Raw genomic sequence first — 25,655 nt, 5'->3', positions numbered from 1 at the left:
AATGTCATAAACATTGAGACATGTGAGAAACTAGCTTTGATTAAAACTGAGTGCAGGTCATCCCAACTATATCCATCTGGAGCAGTTACTGACTACCAATAACCTTAAACATAATATCAGATATTTTTGAAAATTACTTACTTGTCTGTTTAATGTCAGATATTTAAGACATTAACTTATTTGCAAAGTAATCAGATGTTTGAGGCTTTTTTACATATCTGACTTCAGTTCTTTACAGAACAGGACATGAGGAGGTTTATTGATGATTACAATTCAACAGTGCCAATGGATAAATGTATTTCTACATAGAAAATGTGGCCCATCTTAGGATACAAAGTAAGGCCTATAATATGAAACATATAAATAAGGAATAGTCCAGTGCCTAGGTAAAATCCATGTCTAGGTTTATTAGGAATTCTGTGATAATAGAGTGTACAGGATCTAACTGAGAAGATCACCTGGCCATAATGTTTAATATGAAGTGCTGAATGGTGTATAAGATAGTAAAAATTAGCGAAAACTGCTGAAACCCTGTAATTCTCATTACTTTTTATGTAACTAGCCAATATTTCCTACTTAATAAAAATATAAACAGGATTAGGAAAATGCAATAGGTCTACAAGCTTGTGCAACTCATTCACAATAAGCAATCACATCTGGTCTCACATCATTCTGTTCTTTGTGAGTAACCACTCACATGGTACACTGAGTATACAGTAACATTTTGTGCACTTCCTTCAGAGTTAGTATTGTAAATTGGTTTAAAAGTTATAAACTGACGAATGCTAGAAACATTTACACAATAACAGACCCTTTAATTGTGTTAGGTTTGGTTTTAAGGGAAATACTTCAGATAAACAGCATAACAACTGACCATAAGTTTGCTTCCTTGAAATAATAGCAGTTTTACATGATTTACTAAGTAGATATTGTTCTTGCAGCCATCTGTGCTGAGACCTGCCATAAGGAGAGAGGCTATTGCAGAAAACCTGGAGAATGCAGGTAAGATGCAATGCAAGGAAGAAAACATGAATCCATATCTCAGATTGTAAGTGCACTTTTTTCTTACAAACACTAGTTCACCAACAAAAATTGTTACACAGACAGTGAAAGCAATTATTAGAATGGTGTGTAAGTGAATGAAATATAATAAGAGAACAAAATATTTATATGTTATGATAAGGGGGAGAAAGAGCACCTGTCATTTCATTCCTTAACAGGTTTTCAAATGCTGACAGTATGTTAATAAAATAACTTGACATTCTATCCTATTTCCTGAAAAGGAAACAAAATTCCTTAAATAAAACACAAGAGAATAAGAGGAATGCAACATAAATTACAAAATCAAAGAACTGATTGAGAAGATCACTACAAAAACTAAGTCAAAAGTAATCTTCTATGGGGAAGTATCAGAACCTTTTGAGATAGAGACGAAAGTGACTTAGGTCAACAGGTTCTGGCCAGTGCTATCTAATGAAATTTTTACAAAATAATCTGGGAATTGTAAGAACAACGCCAGAAAGATGGCACAACAAGCATAAAGTTGAGATCCAAGGACAATCTGAATGTATTCACTGATGATACAGTAATGCTAAGAAGAACAGACAACCAGGAAAATATGATGCTGCAAAAGCTACATGAGATGGTCCAGAAAACAGGCCTGAAAATATCACATGGAAAGCCAAAAAAAGTGATGAAACTGATTTTTTTTTTTTGGGGGGGGGGGGGGGGGGGAGAGAGGGAGGAGTTCAGCACACCTAATAATCAAGGAGAACAAGTTCAGATACCTGAGAGAATGGATATAGCCAACTGGACAAGGCAAAGAAGTTAATAAATGTAGTATTAGGAGGCTTGCAAGACTATGCAACATATTTACAACAAGCAATCAAAACTAAACACAGGTAGGACAACATGTTGATAAAATGAGGAGCACTGTATGCATATGAATGTCTGTTCACAGCACATAAACAGAGACAAAGGAGATGAGAAAGACAGAGAGAAGATATTAGGCCACAGAAAGGAAGGTGACATTTGTGAGGAAAGAAGAAATCAGGAGCTGTACTCACAGAGCAGTGAAGTGATAGACAAAAAGAAGAAAGGATGGTCAAACTTTGCCAAGCATATCTGTAGAATGAGAAAATTGCCCAAGAGGATATGTGAATACAGTTAGTGATGCAAGACCACCCCAATATGGTGGGAAGAACTTAACAAAAGACTTGAAGGATCTACACCTAACCACAGAAGACACAACAGATAGATGTGTGTACAGAAGAGTAAGAGAGATGTACTAAAAGTTCAGGAAAACTGAGGAATGGCAGAAGACTCTAACTCATCAAAGGACAAGTTTTGTAAATGGAAGGGGATGGGGATGAAACTGAAAAGCTCAAGCTAAACATGGCCCAAACAAGGCCAAAGAGAAACAAAAAAAATCTAGAGAAGTTATTTCCATTTAGAGACACTTCGTATTTTTCCTTTAGCCTTGCCATTGGTGTAGCATCTCTGCTAGAGTTTCAGAAGTTTTGAAAGTAGCAAATATATTTTATTTATATGCATTTTGTGGTTTTGTTTGTCTGGCATAAGCTGTAAATTTTCCCCATTTGCAGAGGCATGTGTAAGATTATTTATTATATGATAATCTTCCTGTCAAAATTCTACAGTTAGAAACTTGTAGCCCTGATTTTTCTGATTCCAGGATAACAATTTAGTTACAAAGATATTCAAATTACAGAATATTACTTTCCAGAAAATTCTTGGCAGCCTTTTGAAATCCTGGTATACATTGAAATGTCAACATCATATAAGAGTACCCAATGCTGTGTCATTTTTTGATTATACAAATTATAGTTAATCAACATAGGTTTGCTGTGTCATATGGTTTTGTATTTTTTACTTTTGCTGTCTTAATATCTAAAACATATTACCATGTTGTCATTTCTGTGTATTTATATGCCCACCTCCATAGCTGATGTCACTAACACACAGCTGTGCAGTGATGCTCAACTCGGAGGTGAGATTCTTTGAATCCCAGTGGTGGGGAATTTTCACTGCCAGTAATGGCCAGTGAGTAGAGGAGGGGTGGTGGTGCAAAGTTTCTCATCATCAGACTTTGTGCCAATGTCCTGGATTAAATTTCAAACATGTCCGCAGTGTCTCATGAAGTGAGGGTATGTGTCATTGTTTCCGGTGGTCCTCCCATCAGATGGCGACGTTAGGTTTGGCAGACCCATTGAGACTTTTGGAGAGAAGTAGGCTGTGTGCTTGCAGTGGGTTTCACTCTTCCTTCCCTTCATTCATAATGACACACCCCTTATGCTCTACTGTACCAGAACGCATCACAGTTATCCACACGGAGTAGGTACACTCTTGACATAAGGGGCCTTACTAAGGCATAGGCAAACCATCTCCACTAGGGTTCTGCTGTGAGTGGCACTGCAGGCTTCATTCATCTACTTCCCTGCTGATTTCCTGGGAATGGAACCACTTTCACTATTGATGCCTTTACGTAGGCATCGCACACAAAGTCAGATGCAGTCTGGAGTGAGCGTTCAATCAGTATCATCTCCACATTTTCCGCTCAGTCTGTAGTAAGTATTCAACATATGTGGTTCCAAAGTAGTCTACGGTGAGCACCCAGTTGGTGCAAAACTACGTCGCTCAGTTTGTTAGCCAGTAGTGTTAGGGCAGTTGGGATGTTAGTTAACTGGGCTGCTTCTTGTGAATTGTTGCTAGAACACTCCCAGACCCTGTAAGTTGTTAACATTTGTTGTGTACCTGTAAAAATTACTATTTCAAAGCTGATTATGTGTTTAAATGAATTAAAAAGTAAATTCATCAATCTTCTGATGAACTATAATCTATTGTGTAATTCATTCAATAACTATCAGTGGAAGACTGACAAAACATTAATATCTATGAGATATGTGAAAACATAAAAGCAGGTCAGTAACTTTACAAGGACAGATTATCATAGAGAGCTGCATCAAATCAATCTCTGGACTGAAGACCACAACAACAAGAAATTTAAAGAATTACAACTTAATAAAGAATTTTGATACTTTATGTGTATGTGGTATATGTACTTGAGTTGTATGGTAAGAAAAGTTCTGACAGAATGCAAATAATTTAGCAGTAAAGGCGAGAAATCCTGAGACAGTAGAAGTGCTGATTCATTGATAGGTGCACAAAAAAGAATGAGAACTTCACTAGCTTTCAGACATATCTTTTAAATGGGCTAGAGTACACATACAAGGGCATCGTCAAAAGTAATGCTTCTGAATTTTTATGTGAAACCACTTAAAAGCTTTTTAAATAAAACGGATGTTATTAACATTCTTCATGTCTATGTATTTACATAGTCCCCCTGCTGACAAACAAATTTCCCTCATTTAGAAACCAGTTTCTTGATACCGTCACTGTAGAGTGTTTGCCCTTGTAGGCAGAGCCACAACCTCACCTCTACTGGCATTACTTCATCACAATCAAAATGAAGCTCTCAAAGGTGTCCTTTAAGTTCTGGAAACAAATGAAAATCAGATGGGGCCATATCAGGACTCTGTGGAGGATGACCACTGTCAGCGAACCCGAGGTATCGGATTGTTGCAGATGTCACAGCACTTGTGTGTGGTCTGGCATAGTCATATTGAAGGAGAGAGTGCTTCATGTGTAGTCAAACTCTTCCAGTTTGAAATTCTATTACAGCACATTTCTCACACACGGGCATTGTTGTATTACACATCGGCATGTTACATACTACAGCAGCAGAGGGCTGCAAATATGTAGACATGAAGAATGAATATCTAGAATGTTAGTATGTTTTATTCAGAAGACTTAATAAGTTTTCACAAAAAAAAAAAAAAATGTAGATGTTACTTTTCAGAACACCTTTGTATACACACAGGAATTTGCTCCCTCCCTCCTCAGTCTCCCCTCCCTCCTCCCTCCCCTTACACTAAAAGATAGGAAAGCAACATACAGGTACTGAAGTCAGTGAGGTCTGTAATGATAATGACACAGTGGCAGGAGAGACTACAGGGCAGAGGGTATGAGTGTAGGTATTTAGCACAAATTGAAGCCAGGAAGGTTACAGGAATGAAGGACATATTGCAAGGGTTACTCCTTTCTACATAGCTTAGAAAAGCTGGTGCAGGGCAGAATTCAGATGGCATAGGTTGTGAAGGAGCTGTCAAAGTTAAGCATGATGGGCTCAGCAGCGTACTCCATCACCGGTGGCCAACTCTGCTCTTGGCCACAGTTTGACATTAACCGTTCATTCTGCTGGACAGCCAGTCGGTGGTTGTTCCGACACAAACTGCTTAGCAGAAATTTATGCAGAACTGGGCAGTGTCATAGCTGGTTTCACAGGTGGAGACAGGATAAACCTGTGATATGGATGTGGTAGGATTTACTCAGTGGATGAATCAGGCCGATCTTGCACATGGATCTTCCACAGGGATATGACCCCTGTGACAAGGAGAAGGGAGTGGTAGTGGTATAGGAATGGACCAGGATGTTGTGTAGGCTGGGTACACAAAAGAAATAAGGAAAGAAAAAATAGTATTTATGTTGGGAGTGGTGCCAAATCAAGTGGCATTATTCCACCTTTCTATGTTTTACCTAAACTGAAGAGTGCTGTCCAGCCACGTCTGGTTGCAAACACCAGCCCAGCACACCCTCTAACACAGGCCCATCTCCTTCACAGGTGTAAGACTGGCTGGATGGGCGACAGGTGTGATCAGTGCCACCCGTACCCTGGCTGTGTCCACGGATCCTGTCGCCGTCCGTGGGAGTGCAACTGTGAACCCGGATGGGGAGGAATGTTGTGTGATCAAGGTAAGTAAAAGTTATGACAGTTATTTCGAAAGTAAGGAGCAATTCCTTATAAGACATGCAGCATCACAGATTTTTTTCAAAAAATGTTTTTATTTAATTTCATACATGTTTCTCTATTTTTCTACGTAGTTTCCATGTTTGTTTAAACATTTGACATAACACTCCACAAGCTTTTGTACCTTAAGTCATAGATGTCTGCTGCCTGTGAAGGTAACTGGTCTTTAACTTCTTTTTCACATTATCACCTTTTGCAAAGCACTTGCCATGTAGAAACTTCTTTAGGCAGTGGAATGAGTGAAAACCGCTTGGCACAAACTCTGGACCATACGACTGGTGGATAGTCTGTTCCCATCCAAAAAATCTGATAAGATTTTGGGTGCAAATGGCACAATGGAATCCAGCATTGCCATGCAGCAACAAAACTCTATGCATCAGAAGACCACGTCGATTACTTTGTATTGTACGTCAAAGTTCAGTCATGGTAGTGCAGTAAGCAGCTGCATTTATTGTTGGCTCCAATTTGGAAGAACAAACAGTCTTGGTTACAAAACTGGATTTTTTATTTTATTGATCTTCCAATGACATATTCCACCTTACACAAGGCATCTTCATATTGGCCTACGAGAAAAAATACAAACTTTCATATAATGGCATGACCCCAATTTAGCAAAACTGGACTAGCAAGAAAAAATGAAACATTTTGCTGACAAAATATGGTGTTCCATATGTAGAATGCCGTGTATACAAATTTTAAAATTGCCAAAATTTGAAAAATATGGTGCTGCGTCCCATAAGATAAGAGCAAAATGAGTTAGAAAATGGCCAATAAAATGGTCAGAAGCCAGTAAACAGTCTAATGTACTAAAAGTCCAAAACACACTAAAACAAAATTTAAAAAACAACATAGTGATACAGAAGTTGTTAAGTACATGGGAAACTGCACCTAAAATCACATGAAAGGTGCAGTTCATTTTTTTTACCACACGGTGTCCTACAAATCATATCACCTTGAGAACAGTTAAGAAGTATACAGAAGCAAATAAGTGGCTTAGTCTAATAAGAAGTATGTATATCTGTATAAATTGGCAGAAGATTATCTTGTCAGATATGCAGCGCCCTTCAAATCCACTAAAATGGAATCAAGTGTACATAGATGCATCACACAGTAAATATGTAGGAGATTCAAATTCTCATGCTCCCACTCAATTTTGTTGACCTTCGTGGCAAGCAATCTTGGGCTTACATTTCACCAAGATAATAGCCACCTGCACATGGTTGTGTTTGTGCTTGCCAAAAATCTACATTGGTGTGCAAGGTTGCCAGATCTCTCCACAATTGACAATGTTTCCAGCATTACGGGCATGGCCCTCCAACCATCTTGCGATTTTCATTATCTAACATGCCAAATGGTATTCCTCATGAAGACATCCAACAGCTCTGTCAAGCAATGCAAGACCAAATAATTGGTCACATAAGGCCGGAGGTGCACCAATGCATTATTGACGTACTTGATTTGTGAAACACTTTCTCTTCAATGAATGAATCATGTAGTATTTCTGAAATTATACTCATTTGTTTTTCTGTACATTTACACACTTCTACTGATTCCTGTCCCATTTGGACAATTTTGACCTTCAAAGTAGTCACCAGCATTGTGTATAATCCATTGCCAGCGATGTAGAAGTCGTAGGATACTCTTGGCAGTGCCAGTTGTGTTGACAGTTCAAATGGCACAGTTTATTGCCCGACAAATTTGTAGCAGTTCTGAAGTGAATGCCGTGAAGTGTTTCCTTCAGTTTAGAAATTGAGTTGAACTTATGAGGGCCTAAGTCAGGGGAGTGCAGTAGGTGGTATAGCACTTAGCAGCCCCATCAGTCAAACAAATCAGTAACAGCTTGTACTGTGCGTGCTTGAGCATTGTCCTGCAAAATGTTGGTCAGGTCCTGCAGAAAATGTCATCACTTCTGTCTCTAAGCTGGTCATAGGTTGTGGAACAAATTTGTCTGGCAGCAGACTGTGCTGCTTGAACTATCAACACAACTGACAGTGCCAAGAGTATCCTACGACTTCCACATCACTGGCAACGGGTTATAAACAATGATGGTGACTGCTTTGATGGTCAGTAAAACTTTGAAACACGTATCTATTTTGTATGAGCTGTAAATAAATAGTTGCCACTATTAAAGTTCCAACCCTCATAGTAATTCAGGGAAATACAAAAGATCATTGAACCATACAATAAATCTGTGGTGGGAATTACCTGTGTATGAATACTGATGCCATCTTTAGATTTATAATCAATAGTGTAAATTTCAGCAAATTCTGAGCTGCCAGTTTAATTAATTAGTGAAATTATGGCAACTAAAATATAGTGGTAATATCTGCAGTCTAACAGAATTAATGGTGCAAACAATGAAAGTAATTTTGGGTGTATCCAAATCTTGATTACAACTATTTCTGAAGTTAGTTTTGCAGATATTAAAATACATTATTCCAAGCACAGAATGCCAGTACTTGTAATGAGTGTTGTCAACATGCCCACTTGAATGATTAGCTCTATTAGAATTCCCTGTCTCATACTGTGGTAATAACTTGTAATTAACACAAAATAAGTTACATTAATGAAATCAGAGTACTGAACATAAAAGCCTGAATAATATGTTTGAGTGAGGCAAAGCCTGATTAAAGTTTTGATAAATGCAGGTTATACTACACAAGTATTTTGCTCATACTCTACTCAAATGAAAAGTTAAAAAATTAGTTATTAGTAGTGTGTACATCTACATCTATACTCTTCAAATGACCGTGAGGTGCACAGCACAGTGTACATCCCATTGTACCAGTTATTAGAGTTTCTTTCTGTTCCATTCATGTATGGAGCTTGGGAAGAATAATTGTTTCAGTGCTTCTGTGTATGCAGTAATTATTGTAATCTTATCTTCATGATCCCTAGGGGGTTGTAGTATATGCCTAGAGTAATAATTTGAAGCCAGTTCTTGAAACTGTGTTATAGACTTTCTCAGTATAGTTTGTGTCTCTCTCCAAGAGTCTTCCAGTTCAGTTCCTTCAGTATATTTGTGACACTCTCCCATGAAACCTGTGACTGCACTGCCCTTCTCTGTATACGTTCAGTATCCCCTGTTAGTCCTATCTGGTATGGATCCCAGACACTTGAACAATATTTTAGAACTGGTCACATGAGCGATTGTAAGCAATCTCCTTTCTAGATTGATTGCACTCCCCCAGTATTCTACCAATAAACTGAAGTCTATTACCTGCTTTACTCATGACTGAACCTATGTGATCATTCCTTTTTATATCCCTACAAGGTGTTACACCCAGGTATTTATATGAGTTGATCAATTTTTATAGTGACTCATTGCTATTACAGTCATAGGACACTACGTTTTCTTGTTTTGCAAAGTGAAAAATTTTACATTTCTGAACATTTAAAGCAAGCTGCCGATCTTTGCACCACTTTGAAATCTTATGAAAATGAATCTAGGTGTGGTACTGAGTGAAATGGGAGGCTACAGCTTGCCCTGCTGGAGCTTTACACCTTGTTCTTGCTTTTGACTTCTCCAGAACAAACACTTTATTTACTTTAGGTGCACTGCCCTAGAAGATAATCCCATAAGGCAACAGGAAGTGAAAATATGCAAAATAATCCAACAGTCTTGTCTTGAGGTCCACGCTATGAGAGCTGTTTTAAAGGCATAATACACTGAACTGAGTTTCTTGATTAGTTTCTCCATTTGTTGACTTCATGTTACCTCATTATGCAACTGAGTTCCCAAGGAATTTACATGCAGTGATTCATTCTGTGTACAACCATTAATGTCTATTCCTGGTGCTAGATGGTCATTATTGCTTGTTTAAAACTGGCTATTATGTGTCTCTGTGGGCTTAAGATATATGCACTTAGCTGTGAAACTCCATTCGCCTATCATCTGACCTTTGTCTGTTGGAACATATAAGTTTCCCATGTGGGCAACTGCAGCTTAATCTATGCATACTTAAAACATTTCTTAAAAATTTTCATGGTAAAATCTTCTAAAAATTGTAGAATCCACCTGTAGCTGCTAATCCTTGTTTACTGTGGAATCAAGGTACAGCCAGTTGCGCAATAGTGAACTGCACCTTCAGGATAAAATTGGCTGGATTACATTAAGCCATTAAACAACATGATGTCCCAACATTCTTTAAGGCACATATCCTGGCGTTGCCAAATGCAATGCCTGTTGAATGATTGATCAATAATCTTTGACAGTTGTGGGTCATCTATGACATACTGGCAGCTATATCTGTACATTGTGTTATCATTTCTTCATCACTAATGGGATAGCTGTTTTTCTAAATACTATTACAGGTTGCATAGTACCCTGAACAACCGGGAGATCTGGGAAAAACCCAGGATTTTTTTCATGCAGAAGAAAACTGGGAAAAGCCCGGAAATCTTTTAGAATTCTAGGAATTTTCCATTGTTTTCGTTTTCAGTTAAATTTTTGTAATTTTGACTGGTAAGAGCCGATACTCTAACCAAGGATATTACTGGATCCCACTACTGCAGAATACTGCAGCAATAAAACATGAATGAGAGAACAAATGAAAATAAAACTTAAATTGCAAAAGAAATGTGCCGCATATAATAAACTAAATGCAGCGCTCGTACAAATATTTGCCAACAGCAAAATGTGTCAAAGGCTTTAGGAACACTTTGTGATGCTTTGTAACAACAAATTGCCTCTGATGAGCATGACATGACAACTGTTTGCATTAGATTTGTTTTAGCAGTTACGAGCGGGATCATGCACATGTGCCACTAGTCAACTGCACTTCTGGCTACAGAAATGCGGCTGTTGGCTGTGAAACCAGTCACAGCAAGCAGCTAGATCCTATTAGGAAACTTTTACTGGCACGCCCAAGCTGCCAGATTCATGCATGCCCAGCAGGCCCGGATCTAGGAGATGGGGGGGCAAATTCATATTCTTGAGGGAAAAAATCTCGTTACACAAAGTGCCAAGCATCCAGCGCATGTTGCTCTATCAATTATTCATATGACTTTGAAACACATTCTAAATTGATTTCTGAATGATTTGTGAATGTGTGCATAGTGTATGTGATGTCTCTGTCAGGGGAATCCTCATCGCAACTAGAAATAAACTTTGCTCCACACAAAAGGGACGATACAAGCTGAGTGCAGTAAAACCGAACAGATGAATGTCAACTGCTATCCGATTATGTGGTCGATTCGGTTTGTCAATGATGAGCGTTCTTATAATTACAAGTGAAATCCATAGATTCAGACTCCCAGAGTGGAAATAAACAACTAACAGGAAAAACAGGTAAGAAATATTATGTATTATCTTCTTGGTGTAGCGAATAAAATGAAATTTTGGCAGAAAATGTTTAGCCAGGTCGCTATACTAGTAGTGGCCAGTTGTATAGTCCCTCCAGCTAACAGACACTAAGTTCTGTTCTGGAAGTAGTGTGGAAAACGCATTGTACGAATATGTAACAAAGCCCAACTGGAGAATAAACAAAATGGTTCAAATGGCTCTGAGCACTATGGGACTTAACTTCTGAGGTCATCAGACCATAAAACTTAGAACTACTTAAACCTAACTAACCTAAGTACATCATACGCATCCCTGCCCGAGGCAGGATTCGAACCTGCGACCGTAGCAGTCGTGCGGTTCCAGACTGTGGTACCTAGAACTGCTCGGCCACCCAGCCGGCAGCTGGAGAATAATTGCAAGATAACTCAACCGGTGATTCTGGAAGTGTTAGTGAAGTTAAATGGTGAACAAGCTTTGACATTGGCAGTAGTAGTTACAGAATTAGTAATGACAAGACTGTTTATTAGAACGAGGAAGGAGAAGAACCAAGGACATCACACAAATTATGGAAGAAAAAAATATGATGATTCCAAATTTGTATAAAAATTTTGTACTACTACTTTTCTATATCATATTTGAGAAACTGGAGCACATGAATGAAGTGTGAAATTATTTCCAAACAAAGATTTTTGCTGGTTGTCAGCTGACTAGAAGTAGGAGAGGCAACACTGCAGGGCATTTTAATTTCCACTGTCCTGAGTATATTTTGATGACCATAGATCCGGGACTAATGCGCAGGGCAGTCTGAGTTATAGTGGGGAAGTGGGTAGTATCCACATGGCCCATGTTTACATTTAATGATTTTCCTGTTTCCTCTTCGTTTACTGCTCTCACATCAAATGGAAAAATGGATTTTTGTGGCCAGGAGCTATCAAGTAAATTAAAATACATTCACATAATTATGGAAGGAAAAATATGTTATTAGCTTCAGATTTTTTTTATTTTCGCTTTTGTAATGCTCAAGCATTAATTTCCTTGCAGAACAATGAAGTATTTTTGTCGGTTTGTTAAGGAAATTTTATTTTATTAATCTTTTCCACCGAGGCAGTCAATATATTTGGAACTAAATGTATAATTCCACACTATTGGCTAGTTTCAACTGTTCGCTGCATGTTTTCATCTTCTAGCACATATGATAAAGAACCAAACATGAGATAACATAGTACTGGTGCTCCAAGAAAATTTACATCTTGAAAACCACAATGAAAAGTTTAATATTAGGTCAAGGCCTACTTCATTGGGAATCTGGACATACGAATGTGCACTTTAAATGTGCACATTTTAGTATGAGTCATGAAATTCCAATGCTCTTGTAGTATTCTCTGATGCCTTGTTTCTTTTATGAAATAATATAAGATCTTTTTATGTTTTACGCATACTAACATATGGGCCTCTTATGTCATCGTAGCTGTGCAAGCGTGGTGGCGCCTGTTATCTGTCACTCTCTGGCAACTGCTGAAATTGACATGTTTCTAACAGGTTGCAGGAAAATACTGCGAATGGTGGTTTGAAAAGCATTACTTTCAAAGTAAATTTCCTTTTACACAAGTTGAACTATGTGTGAGAATGTATGATGAATTTCTTAAATCACAGAGCATTTGACTCATTTAAAAATCAACTCATTGATGACAAGCCATTTAGAAGAATGTTGAGCCCAGAAGATCAGACATTTATGTCATTATTAAAAATTTTACTGGCACATTTGTGTGATACGCGCACTAAAGACTAACATTATATGTGAAAGGTTAACTTCTCTTGCAGCATATTAACCTTAGAGATCAATATTGTATGTGAAAGCTTTGATTTTCTTGTAGCAACACTGTGTATATTAATTTAAACCATTAACTTTTACTGTTTGTGTGTTCTTGCTACTTAACAGTGATGTTGCTATTGGCTGACTACTTCATGTGTTCTAAGCTCTGAATATCCGTTGTCATCAGCTGGCAACATCACATGCCATGACCTTTGACTGTCTTATGAAACTACATGTTAATCTCGATTTCATGCTTTGGAAAGTAACATTCCCTGTTTGGTGGAATTCAAATTTATGCTTTAGTAATGCAAAAATATGCAGCATACATGTTGCTGCACATCAAAGATCTTTCCAAAATGTGTTTTTCCCCCTGAATTTCATTTTCTAAAGTGCCAGAAATTATGCCCATCTATAAAACCATAACCATTCAAAGGATTGATGAGTTATACAGTTCTGAGAGAAAATATACTTTCAGTTAACAGGGAAAAACTGTGTTTTCACCCAGGAGAATGTTTATTTATAACTGGGAAATCCAGGAATTTTTTTCCTTGTGTGCGTATACATCCTGTATTAGAAGTTCAACACTGGTACAAACTAGAATGTCCATCAGTGATGACCTTTAATTATTTAAGGTTATTGATGGATTTTTCAACATCCATTGCATTTGATGATGTTAGGATATGTGCCTTATAGAATTCTGAAAGATAATATTGGTTTAACGGCTTAACATAATGCAGTCAAATTTAATCTCAAGATGCGAGTCATTATCACAAAAACCAATTGTATCTTCGTTCCACAACAAACAAGTATAAGCAGCTACAAGCAGACTCTACAATTTTTAGATTTTACCAGAAAAATTAAAAATAAAGTAACTGTGTCTGCTGGGATTGAGTTTGGGCCCATGATTAGTAGGCTTGTGCCATCTACAAACATTAAAGTTTTTGAGCTGCCATTTAAAAGTCACTGAAGGATCATTTATGAATGTTAGAAACAAATTGGCCCAGTACTGATAGTTGCGGCATTTTACAGGCTATGTTCCCCCATCCTGAGGCTACTTTCATGCCTTAGGTACAGTCTGAGACCCTCTGATTTCTATTAGGGAGGTAAGATTCCATCCATCAAAATGGATGCCATTGATGCTATAAGAATTTAATTTCATTAGTAGAATTTTCTGATCCACAATATCAAAGGCCTTGGCAAGGTTACGGAATATACAAGGCAGGATGTTTTTTTCTTGTTTAGCTGTGCTAGTACTGCATTTTTTATATTTTGTATCACTCTCTGTGTGGAGAATCTTTCAAGAAAGCCTAACTGAGGAGCAGTTAACAAGTTCTGATCAGTTAAATAAGTCTGTATTCAATCATAGACCACAACCATTTCTCAAAAGACTGGAAGTAGTGGTGTATGTTTGCAATAAGAGGTGGTTTGCTACCTTCAGATGTGTAGGTGGGTGTTACTACATCATATTCAACTCTGTCAGGAAATATGCCATGAGTGACTGCCTGATTAGAAAGATAGCTTGATGGTAATAATGTTAAGTCAGCACAAGATTTTAATATTGTGCTAGAAACACCATTACAGCCATCAAAATTACTAATTTTTGATGAATTCTGTACATCCTTAAGGGTTGTACTTTTGAAACTTATGATCTTTGGTGGTGCGTGCAGTGTCTGCACACATAAATCCATCACATCCATATATGTTTGTTCATTACTGGTAGCAGTGCTTGCAGCCATTGTGAGTTTAATCTGATGGTCAATGATTTGAAAGTGTCACCTTCCCTTCCAGAGCTATTTCATAGAGGATCAGTTTCATTTGATCAGTATTTATGTTTGTGTTAATAAAGTTCCAAATAGTTTTTGCCTTAACCTTGGCGTGTTCTAGGTTTTGAGACAAGTATATGGGTTTTAAATTTTTGAAATTCACAGTGTTTGGTACTCAGTGTGATAAATATTTGATGCATATGTCACTGATAACTGAGAATATTTACAACATTTCATGTAAGAAAGAATTTGCATAATATGTTGGTACACTATGCTCCTGTTGTAAGTTTACTGATGTGTTTGAATTAGAATCTCCCAAGAGTCCTAACCTTCAATTGTCAATTGCTTGGAGTTTTAACTAATTATTAAATAACTTTATACAATATTATCAATGTATAATTTCATTTCTAGGTATTTATGTCCATAGCCCAAGTTGAAGGTGAGCAGCTTTTTATATAAGGGGTGTTCAATATATAATGCAATACATTTTTTTTCTTGGCCAGTTGCAGTTGGAAAACTACATTTGTTGTGGGACATTGTGGGATATTTCTGGTTCAGCCCCTGTAGTTTCATGAAATTTTGATAGGTGGCAGCATGTAACGGAGGCACATTCTAAGCAGAGAGCTGTCATTGAGATTCTTTGTCTGAAAACCAGAGCATCACAGATATTCATAGGTACTTGCATAATGTCTGTGGAGGCCTGGCAGTGAACAAAAGCATGGTGAGTTGTTGGGTGAGATGTGTGTCCTCACTGTAACAAGGTCACCAGACCTGTCATATCTTCCGCATCCCAAGTGCACACAGCTGTGACTTCTGCAATGTTGGAATGTGTGGACACTCATTTGAGTTGTTAGACAAACCACAATCAAACAGCTCACTGGTCAACTGGACATCTCTGTTGGTAGTGCAGACACATCCCTCCACTAGTTGGGGTACTCGAATGTGTGTGTCCACTGGGCTCTTCATCGAAGAATAAAAGACCATAAAGAGTAAAGGAGGACCACCTTTGTGGAATTGCTTATGTGTTAGGAGGCTGGTTGTGACAATTTTCAGTTGAACGTTGTTGTTGTTGTGGTCTTCAGTCCTGAGACTGGTTTGCTGCAGCTCTCCATGATAATCTATCCTGTGCAAGCTCCTTCATCTCCCAGTACCTACTGCAACCTACATCCTTCTGAATCTGCTTAGTGTATTCATCTCTTGGACTCCGTCTATGATTTTTACCCTCCACGCTGCCCTCCAATACTAAATTTGTGATCCCTTGATGCCTCAGGACACGTCCTACCAGCCAACCCCTTATTCTAGTCAAGTTGTGCCACAAAGTTTTCTTCTCCCCAATCCTATTCAATACCTCCTCATTAGTTACGTGATCCACCCACCTAATCTTCAACATTCTTCTGTAGCACCACATTTCAAAAGCTTCTTTCACTTCCATACATGGTTACACATCATACAAATACTTTCAGAAATGACTTCCTGACACTTAAATCTATACTCGATGTTAACAAATTTCTCTTCTTCAGAAATGCTTTCCTTGCCATTGCCAGTCTACATTTTATATCCTCTCTACTTCGACCATCATCAGTTATTTTGCTCCCCAAATAGCAAAAATCATTTACTATTTTAAGTGTCTCATTTCCTAATCTAATTCCCTTAGCATCACCTGAGTTAACTTGACCACATTCCATTATCCTCATTTTGCTTTTGTTGATGTTCATCGTATACCCTCCTTTAAAGACACTGTCCTTCCAAGTCCTTTGTTGTCTCTGACAGAATTACAATGTCATTGGTGAACCTCAAAGTTTTTATTTCTTCTCCATGAGTTTTAGTACATACTATGAATTTTTCTTTTGTTTCCTTTACTGCTTACTCAATATACAGCTTGAATAACATCTGGGAGAGGCTACTACTCTGTCTCACTCCCTTCCCAACCACTGCTTCCCTTTCATGTCCCTCGGCTCTTATAACTGCCATCTGGTTTCTGTACAAATTGTAAATAGAATTTCGCTTACTGTATTTTACCCCTGTCACCTTTAGAATTTGAAAGAGAGTATTCCAGTCAACATTGTCAAAAGCTTTCTCTAAGTCTAACAAATGCTAGAAACATAGGTTTGCCTTTCCTTAATCTTTCTTCTAAGATAAGTCGTAAGGTCAGTATTGCCTCACGTGTTCCAACATTTCTACAGAATCCAAACTGATCTTCCCCGAGGTCGGCTTCTACCAGTTTTTTCATTCGTCTGTAAAGAATTTGCATTAGTATTTTGCAGCTGTGGCTTATTAAACTGATAGTTCGGTAATTTTCACATCTGTCAACACCTGCTTTCTTTGGCATTGGAATTATTATATTCTTCTTGAAGTCTGAGGGTATTTCGCCTGTGTCGTACATCTTGTTCACCAGTTGGTAGACTTTTGTCAGGACTGGCTCTCCCAAGGCTGTCAGTAGTTCTAATGGAATGTTGTCTACTCCTGGGGCCTGGTTTTGACTCAGGTCTTTCAGTGCTCTGTCAAACTATTCAAGCAGTATCGTATCTCCCATTTCATCTTCATCTACTTCCTCTTCCATTTCCATAACATTGTCCTCAAGTACATTGCCCTTGTATAGACCCTCTATGGGACTCAACGTCATTACAGGTGATGAAACATGGGTTCATCACTTTGAACCGGAGGCTATGTGGCATTCTCCTCTGAAGAAAAAGTTCAAATCAACACCCTTGGCTGGTACAGTCATGGGACAGTCCTCTGGGACTCTGAAGGGAATATTCTGTTTGATGTCCTTCCTCATGGTACAAATGATTCAAATGGCGCTGAGCACTATGGGACTTAACATCTGAGGTCATCAGTCCCCTAGAACTTAGAACTTCTTAAATCTAACTAACCTAAGGACATCACACACATCCATGCCCAAGGCAGGATTTGAACCTGCGACCGTAGCAGTCGTGGGTTCCAGACTGTCGCATATAGAACCACTCGGCCACCCTGGCCGGCCTCATGATAGAACCATCAGCTTTGAAGTGTTTCTTCCTACCCTCAGGAAATTAAAGAAACAACTTCAGGGTGTTCAACACTGAGATGTTATGTTGGAAAATGGGGTTTTGTAGCTGAAAGAGTGGAGAGTAATGTGGTGCATTGGCAGCCTGAATAAAATCAACTTGCTTTCAAAAAAAAAGGGGGTTACAGTACTTGTGGAACCTCCTTTGTAGTAAATTTCATAATTGTAACATGACATATCAGTAAACCACATAGGCTTTGAAGAAACTACAGTTGATCAAAATACCTTGTCCATGTTCAATAAATTTTCAGTTGAATATTTATGCAAGTGACTGTATGTGGTGCTATCTTGAAACTTTACTTTGAAACTACTCAGTTGTATATGTCTGATTGTGTTCTATAGTGGCTCACTGTGGTCTGTCAGAGCGATTGCCAACTACACACATTTGGTGACAGTTATTGAACTACGTGAAAAAAAAAATGTAAATTACTTACAAACTATGGCATGCGCACACTTTATTCTATATGTAAATTTGGCTACAAATATTCAGATTTACGTTATGACCTGTTCGATATGCCTGCCCAATTGACAATGGTATGGTGCAGACAAATAGCGAAGTACTGCATATCTGCTGAAGTGTCAGAACATCGATGCTGTTGATGACCCCCTGAATGGCTGTTTTCAGCTCAGAACTGGTTTTGGGGTTATTGCTGTGCAGCTTGTCTTTAATATAGCCCCACAAAAAGGAGTCGCATGTGTCCAGATCCGGAGAATATGACAGCCAGTTGAGGCCTAAGCCAGTGGCCTATGGGTACCCAAGTCTCAGAACACAGTGCCCAGAGAGCTCCTCCAGGACATGAGACACTCTCTTGCTTTGATGGGGTTGAGGTCCATCTTGCATGAAGCACATCTTGTTGAAATCAGGGTCACTTTGGATAATGGAGATGAAATCATCTTCTGAAACCTTCACATACTATTCGGTAGTCACCTTGCCATCACAGAAGATCCCACCAATTATTCTGCAACTGGACAGTGCACACCACACAGTCAGCTGTTAAGAGTGAAAAGGCTTCTTGATCATGAAATGCGGATTCTCAGTTCCCCAAATGCGCCAAATATGCTTATTGATGAACCCATCCAGACAAAGAGGGCTTTATTGCTAAGCCAAACAATAACGTGCTTACTAATTCCCATTGTGTCCTCCGGCCAACCATGCAGCTTGAACATTGTAATGCACACCATTTAGAAGTTATGACAATTTTATTTTATATAGTTCAATAATTGACAGCCTGTAAATATGCATGTAGGTCGAGTCCACAAAATTTTAAAATATAGTCATTACTTCTTCAAATGTAACATAAACGACATGAACGAGAATTGATACAAATAACCATTAGGTAATGAAGTTACCAAATGTTCTTCAAATGGTCTAAATCAGTGGTAGTCAACTTTTTTTATCTACTGTTCACTTTTTATCAGTGTCATAAAATTTTCAAACCATCCCCGGTTTCTGAGTAATAGTGATTTCTAAAGTAGAACTTACCAATTACATTTTCTCAAAACTTTATGAAAACCTATTAAAATGTTTGTAAAACCCCTACTATCTACCTGCTAATGGGCAGTAGGGACCAGATTGACTACTGCTCATCTAAATGATGGTTTCTATTTCATATAGCAATATTCCAAATGGGGATTATATCCAGGATTAGCAAAACACGTGGAAAATTTTCTGGAAATTTAAATTCTCTGGCTGAAATATTTCATTAATCTACAAGTTATTTTAGTAAAAGTATACATTTTTGGAAACAGAGGAATTTGCACTACAGGGTAATAACACCGTATTTCAAAAGGATTATATTCGATGATCCAAGCATCCCTGAATTCTTATGATGACAATTTTCAATAAAGATATTCTCATGACCACACCATCTCCAGAATATATATGCCAACAGATAGCAATGAGGGCTTGTTGTCAGCAGGCTGCAAACTATGTGATTTGAGTCTTCTTTAGTCTGAAGACTGGATTGATGCAGATCATCTTGCTAATGTATCCTGCACAAGCCTGTTAGTTCCTGTGTAACCACAGCAACATACATCCATTCAGACCTGCTCATTTTATTCAAGTTTTGATGTCCTACAATTTTTATAGCCCACACTTCCCTCCACAATGAAACTGGCAAGTCCATGGTGCATCAGGATATGTCCTACCAATCTGTTCTTGTAATCAAGTCATGCCACAAATTTCTTTTTTCCTTAATTTGATTCACTATCTCCTCACTAGTTAATCTACCTGTATAATCTTCAGCATTCGTATGCAGCACCACATTTCAAAAGCTCCTTTTTCCTTGAGACTGAACTGCTTATTGTCCACATGTTACTTTTACATAAGAGTTTGCTTCATATAAATAGTTTCAGAAAACACTTGGTAACAATTAATTTTATATTTTTGTTAACAAATTACTTTTTCCCAGAATGTTTTTCTCGTTATAGTTTGTCTACATTTTATATCATCTACTAATCTCTCTCTCTCCCTCCCTTTCCTCCTTACCCTTCCTCTGCTCAGGGACTGAGTGTTACGTTGTCCTCATCACCATTGACATGCAATGTCACTTAAGTGGCTTCAGATAAAAAGACTATCGCCAGGCGGATAAACTCCCAGAAGGTGACTCCTCACCAAAATAGGGCATACACACATTTCAGTTCACTGAAAACGTTTTGATAAAAATTTTGAGATCGCAGTCTACCTGATATATATGTATATATTTATTATTGAAGAGAGGAGTTAAAAAAAAAACAACAGTATTTATGCCAGTATTAGCATTATAGCAGTGGAGCTATTCCACTTAGTATATTAATGTGGTATGTACTGTAGGAAGTAAATTTTAACATGGAAATAAAGTTTCTTAAGACTCATCCAAACTTAACATACTTCCTGTATGAGGTGTAAATAAAAATTAACAGGAACTTTTGTTTTTCTTAAAGAGTCTTTATTTATTTATCGACGTTAACTTTGTCACTTCAAAGTAGTCCTCCTCAGATATAACACACTTGTGCCAGAGATTTTTCTAATCTTGGAAGCACTTCTGGAACTCACTTTTTGTTATGGTGTTCAGCTCCTTCAGTAATACTGTTTTATCTCATCAATGGCAAAAAAAAGGGCATCGTTTCAGTTCTCTTCAACCTCGGGAATAGGAATAAGTCACAGGGAGCCACGACTGGTAAATACAATGGCTGAGGCAGAGGCAACATAATGGTTTTGCTTTTTTCCAAAAAAATCACAAACAAGCATTGAGATGTGAGCAGAGGAATTACCATGATGCAATTTCCATGTGTGGTTTTGTTACATTTCTGGTCATTTTCTTCTGATTGCTTCATAAACCTTTATGACTGTCAACAATAACAAAATAACATTAAAAACATCTGAATATGCAAATGCATATGAGGAGCAAGTGTACCACCAACACATTTTAAAATCAGATGCATAAGGCTCGTGAAATATAAAAATTCTCATTACTTTTTTGATCACATCTTGTATGTGAACCGTGTGTTCAAAATAAAAACAGTGTAAAGGGAAAGTGTCATCTTATATTTTCAATTCTCTCTCCCTTTTAGAGCTCACCTACTGTGAACAAAACGAAGATCTGTGTGAAAATGGTGCAACATGTATCAGCCTGACAGAGGAAGATGGAAACTACCGCTGCATATGTGCCGAGGGATTCACTGGTCGTAACTGTGAAGTGGCCAAGTTCACCACAGCAATGTCCATGGTTAACATGACTACCACCATGAAGCCACCTACATCCCTGCTTCCTGGTGAACCACCTGAGGAAGAAAATGAAGCTGCTTAAGAAATATCACAATTTCTTGTCAGAAATGTAATACTGTTTTTGCTGAAAACCATTATTTTAATATATAAATTGTAAGTCATTTGAAACATAAAAAAAGAACATTAAATTTGATGGGGCTTTGGAATGAAATATGGTATCCTGAAAAGGCTGACACAATATTTCTGTGGGATAAGTGCTCAGTAATACAGAAAGTATTTTTTTTTTGGTGGCAATTAAATAATGAGTACCCATTCATTTTGGAATATGCAAAATTTTGATCTTGTGGCCTTAATGTGATTATTTGTATATTATTCTTTTTTTCTATCTATTGGAAAAGTACTTGTCTAAGAAGCCTGAATAACTGTGTGTGTACAGCTTAATCATATGTTTACAGTTGTGTCACTGATGTTTTTTAGTATTACAAAACAAATTTTATGAGCTTCAAATATTGTAACAGTAAACTGTTGTTCTTCAAAAGCAGACATTTCATTCCAGTAGTTTTAATTTTCCAACAATCTTGGTTGGAATATCAGCCCTTGCAGTTTTTGTTAAACTGTGCACATGATTGTTTGTTGATCAGTTGTTATTTATTTGTGTAGATGCTTTTGTTTAGCTTATGTATTGTAATTAATTTATCAGTTTATTTATTTAATTTAATTTAATTTATTTATATTTATTTATTAATGTATAAATTTGATTAATTTATTAATTTGTTTCAAATTATTTATTTTGTTATTTATTTTTATATTGTTGCAAGACTTCATCTTATGACTGTAAGAATTTGAGAAAATTAAAATATTAGTTGAAATGAGATTTATAATTTGAGGAGTGAATAAATAATTTGAATAAAATGGATTGGAAACAATGAAACCTGAAAAAGACATCAAAGCCTATCCCTCTCTCTTAGCATGCTACTCATAACAACAAAAATTACAAAAGGAAAATATTTCCTCTTGGCCTTTTGATAGTATCAGTAAGATTCAGGAAAGATTAACAAGGCTCCATACCATTAAAATATTTCCCTAACTCAAAGTTCCAGGTGTTAGGTGTTGGTAAGTTATACATTGCTGGCATTATTAGACAGTAAATACATTTTGGTAATCTCTATAGTTTCCTGCCAATCTATGTGATTTTAAGGAAGTTTTCTTTTTGCATTGTTGAATGTATCTGATAAATCTGAAATAACTGTCATCAGAGTCTATCACTGCTAAGTTGCACTTAGAAGATGGGTTAAGGAAAGGTAAATCTATGTTTATAACGTCTGTAGATTTGGAGGAAGCAATATAGCATTTGAAATTATGGAGGTATCAGGGGTAAAATACAGGGAATGAAAGGTAATATACAATGTGTACAGGAACCAAAAGTAGTTATAAGAGTCGAGTGGCATGAAAGGTAAGTGTTTGAGAAGGAAGTGAGACAGGGTTGTTGCCTATCTATGATGTTATTCAGTTTGTACATTGAGCAAATAGTAAAGGAAACAAAAGAAAAATTTGGAGAAAGAATTAAAGTTGAGGGAGAAGAAATAAATACTTTCAGGTTTAATCAAACAGTGGGAACTCAAAGTAGGAATATCAACAATGTAGGAAAAGACAGATTGCTATTTATCTTAAAGGACACACGTTAAGTTGCATACAGACACAATTAGAAGACACTTACATATAGCTTTTGGTCACAGCTTTCATCATTCATACACATGTCATGCACATGTGACCACCAACTCAAGCATCTCGGGAACTTTGAGGTTTGCTGATGTCATTGTAATTCTGTAAGAAGAGCAGTTGAATGGAATGGGCAGTGTCTTGAAAGGAGAATATAAGATGAACAGCAACAAAAACAAAACAAGGCTAATGGAATGTAGTAAAAACAGATGATGCTGAAGGAATTAAATTAGGAAATGTGACACTGGGAGTAGTAAATGAGTTTTGCAATTTGGGCAGTAAAATGACTAATGATAGATGAGGCAGAGAGGATATCAAATATAAACTTAATGGCAAGAAGTGCATTTCTGAAGGGAGAAATTCGTTGACAATGAATATAGATTTAAATGTAAGTAAGTCTTTTCTGAAGGTATTTATCTGAAGTGTAGCCTTGTATGGAAGTGAGATGTGGATGATAAAAGAGTTCAGACAAGAAAAGATTAGAAGCTCTTAATATGAGGTGATAAAGGATAACACTGAAGATTATGTGGGTAGGTCATATAACCAATGTGAAAGTACTGAATAGAAGTGGCGAGAAAAGAACTTTGTGGCATAACTTGACTAAAAGAAGGGATTGTTTGATAGGTTGCATTCTGAGACATCAAGGTGTCAGCATTTCAGTACTAGAACGAAACATGAGGGAGAACAAGAGATGAATTCAGTGAGAAAACTCAAAGTAAGAGATGTAGATTGCAGAAGTCATTCGGAGATGAAGGGGCTTGTTCAGAATAGAGTTGCGGGAGAGCTACATCAACCCAGCATTCAGAATGAAAACAACAAGAATGGCAAAAAGCTGTACTATGATTATTTAACATCCTAGTCATGCTTCAAATCGAAATCTTGATCTGCTTAATGAACACATTACCCATATTTACTATTGCTCTATTATATCTCTAAAACTGGAACTGTTCTCAGAATGTTTTGAAGTTGTAGAGCATATGTTATCAATCGATTTCACAGAGGGATGCCACTGCCCAGCAAGCAATTCATTATCTCAGTTTTTACATACCATGTGGAAGAGTGTAATACAGAGATACTATGAACTGGTATGGTCATGACTGAAATACAAATGATTGGTTATCTGTGGAACATAAAGTCTAAAATTGTGTATTTATTAAAAAATCAAATGATCTTATTGGTTTCCTGAGAGTCCAATGTATATTAAAATAAATAACCCATTGTGAAATTTCAAAAACTCTATGTAAGAATTTGAGCTGCTGAAATCATATCTCCAGCTTCTTACTTATCAAGCACCACTGGAGGAAAAAAAAAGTTGTACTTCAATGAAATTTATTGACAAAGAACAATTTTCTATTTTTATCCTGATATTTCTCTTATGTTTAGCATACCAACTACATAAGGAAAAGATAAGATTGCTACTCACCAAAAAGAAGACACATTGAGTTGCAAACAGGCTTAACAAAAAGACAGTTCCACATTAGCTTTTGGCCAAAGCCTTCTTCAGAATAGGAAACACACACACATTCATTCACACAAGCAAGTGCACCTAATACACCCATGACTGTTGTCTCCTCAGCTCATATCTGTCTGATCTGCAGAGGTGGCAATCATTTCTATGTGAGGCATACTTCCTTGTGTGAATGAATGACTAGATATTTCTTTTTTTGAAGATGGCTTCGGCCAAAAGATTGTTGTTGTTGTTGTGGTCTTCAGTCCTGAGACTGGTTTGATACAGCTCTCCATTCTGCTCTATCCTGTGCAAGTTTCTTCATCTCACAGTAGCTACTGCAGCCTACATCCTTCTGAATCTGCTTAGTATATTCACCTCTTGGTCTCCCCTACAATTTTTACCCTCCACACTGCCCTCCAATACTAAATTGGTGATCCCTCGATGTTTCAAGACATGTCCTACAAACCGATCCCTTCTACTAGTCAAGTTGTACCACAAGCTCCTCTTCTCCCCAATTCTATTCAATACCTCCTCATTAGTTATGTGATCTACCCATCTAATCTTCAGCATTCTCCTGTAGCATGACATTTCAAAAGCTTCTATTCTCTTCTTGTCTAAAATGTTTATTGTCCACATTTCACTTCCATACCTGGCTACACTCCATACAAATACATTCAGAAACGACTTCCTGACACTTAAATCTACACTCGATGTTAACAAATTTTTCTTCTTCAGAAACGCTTTCCTTGCCATTGCCAGTCTACATTTTATATCCTCCCTACTTTGACCATCATCAGTTATTTTGCTCCCCAAATAGAAAAACTTCTTTACTACTTTAAGTGTCTCACTTGCTAATCTAATTCCCTCAGCATCACCCGACTTAATTCGACTACATTCCATTATCCTCATTTTGCTTTTGTTGATTTTCATCTTATATCCTCCTTTCAAGACACTGTCCATTCCGTTCAACTGCTCTTCCAAGTCCTTTGC

The 25,655-nt window shown here is 37.3% G+C and overlaps 1 protein-coding gene across 1 annotated transcript in view; it reads left to right on the top strand.

Annotated features, from left to right (window-relative positions):
* The window catches only part of LOC126292019 (delta-like protein 1), a 101,404-nt gene extending 78,977 nt beyond the window's left edge, over positions 1–22,427 (top strand). Inside the window, exons 5-7 of the mRNA XM_049985812.1 lie at positions 942–1,002; positions 5,699–5,829; positions 21,343–22,427. Coding sequence (XP_049841769.1) covers positions 942–1,002; positions 5,699–5,829; positions 21,343–21,578 — 428 coding nt within the window. The 3' untranslated portion in view covers positions 21,579–22,427. The remainder of the gene's footprint in view (positions 1–941; positions 1,003–5,698; positions 5,830–21,342) is intronic.
* The last annotated feature ends 3,228 nt before the right edge of the window (positions 22,428–25,655 follow it).

The sequence above is a fragment of the Schistocerca gregaria genome, chromosome 9 (genome assembly GCF_023897955.1).
Source record: "Schistocerca gregaria isolate iqSchGreg1 chromosome 9, iqSchGreg1.2, whole genome shotgun sequence".
In the NCBI taxonomy this organism is placed as follows: domain Eukaryota; kingdom Metazoa; phylum Arthropoda; class Insecta; order Orthoptera; family Acrididae; genus Schistocerca; species Schistocerca gregaria.
Note: the sequence above shows the minus strand (reverse complement) of the source record. Positions and strands in the feature narration are given on the sequence as shown.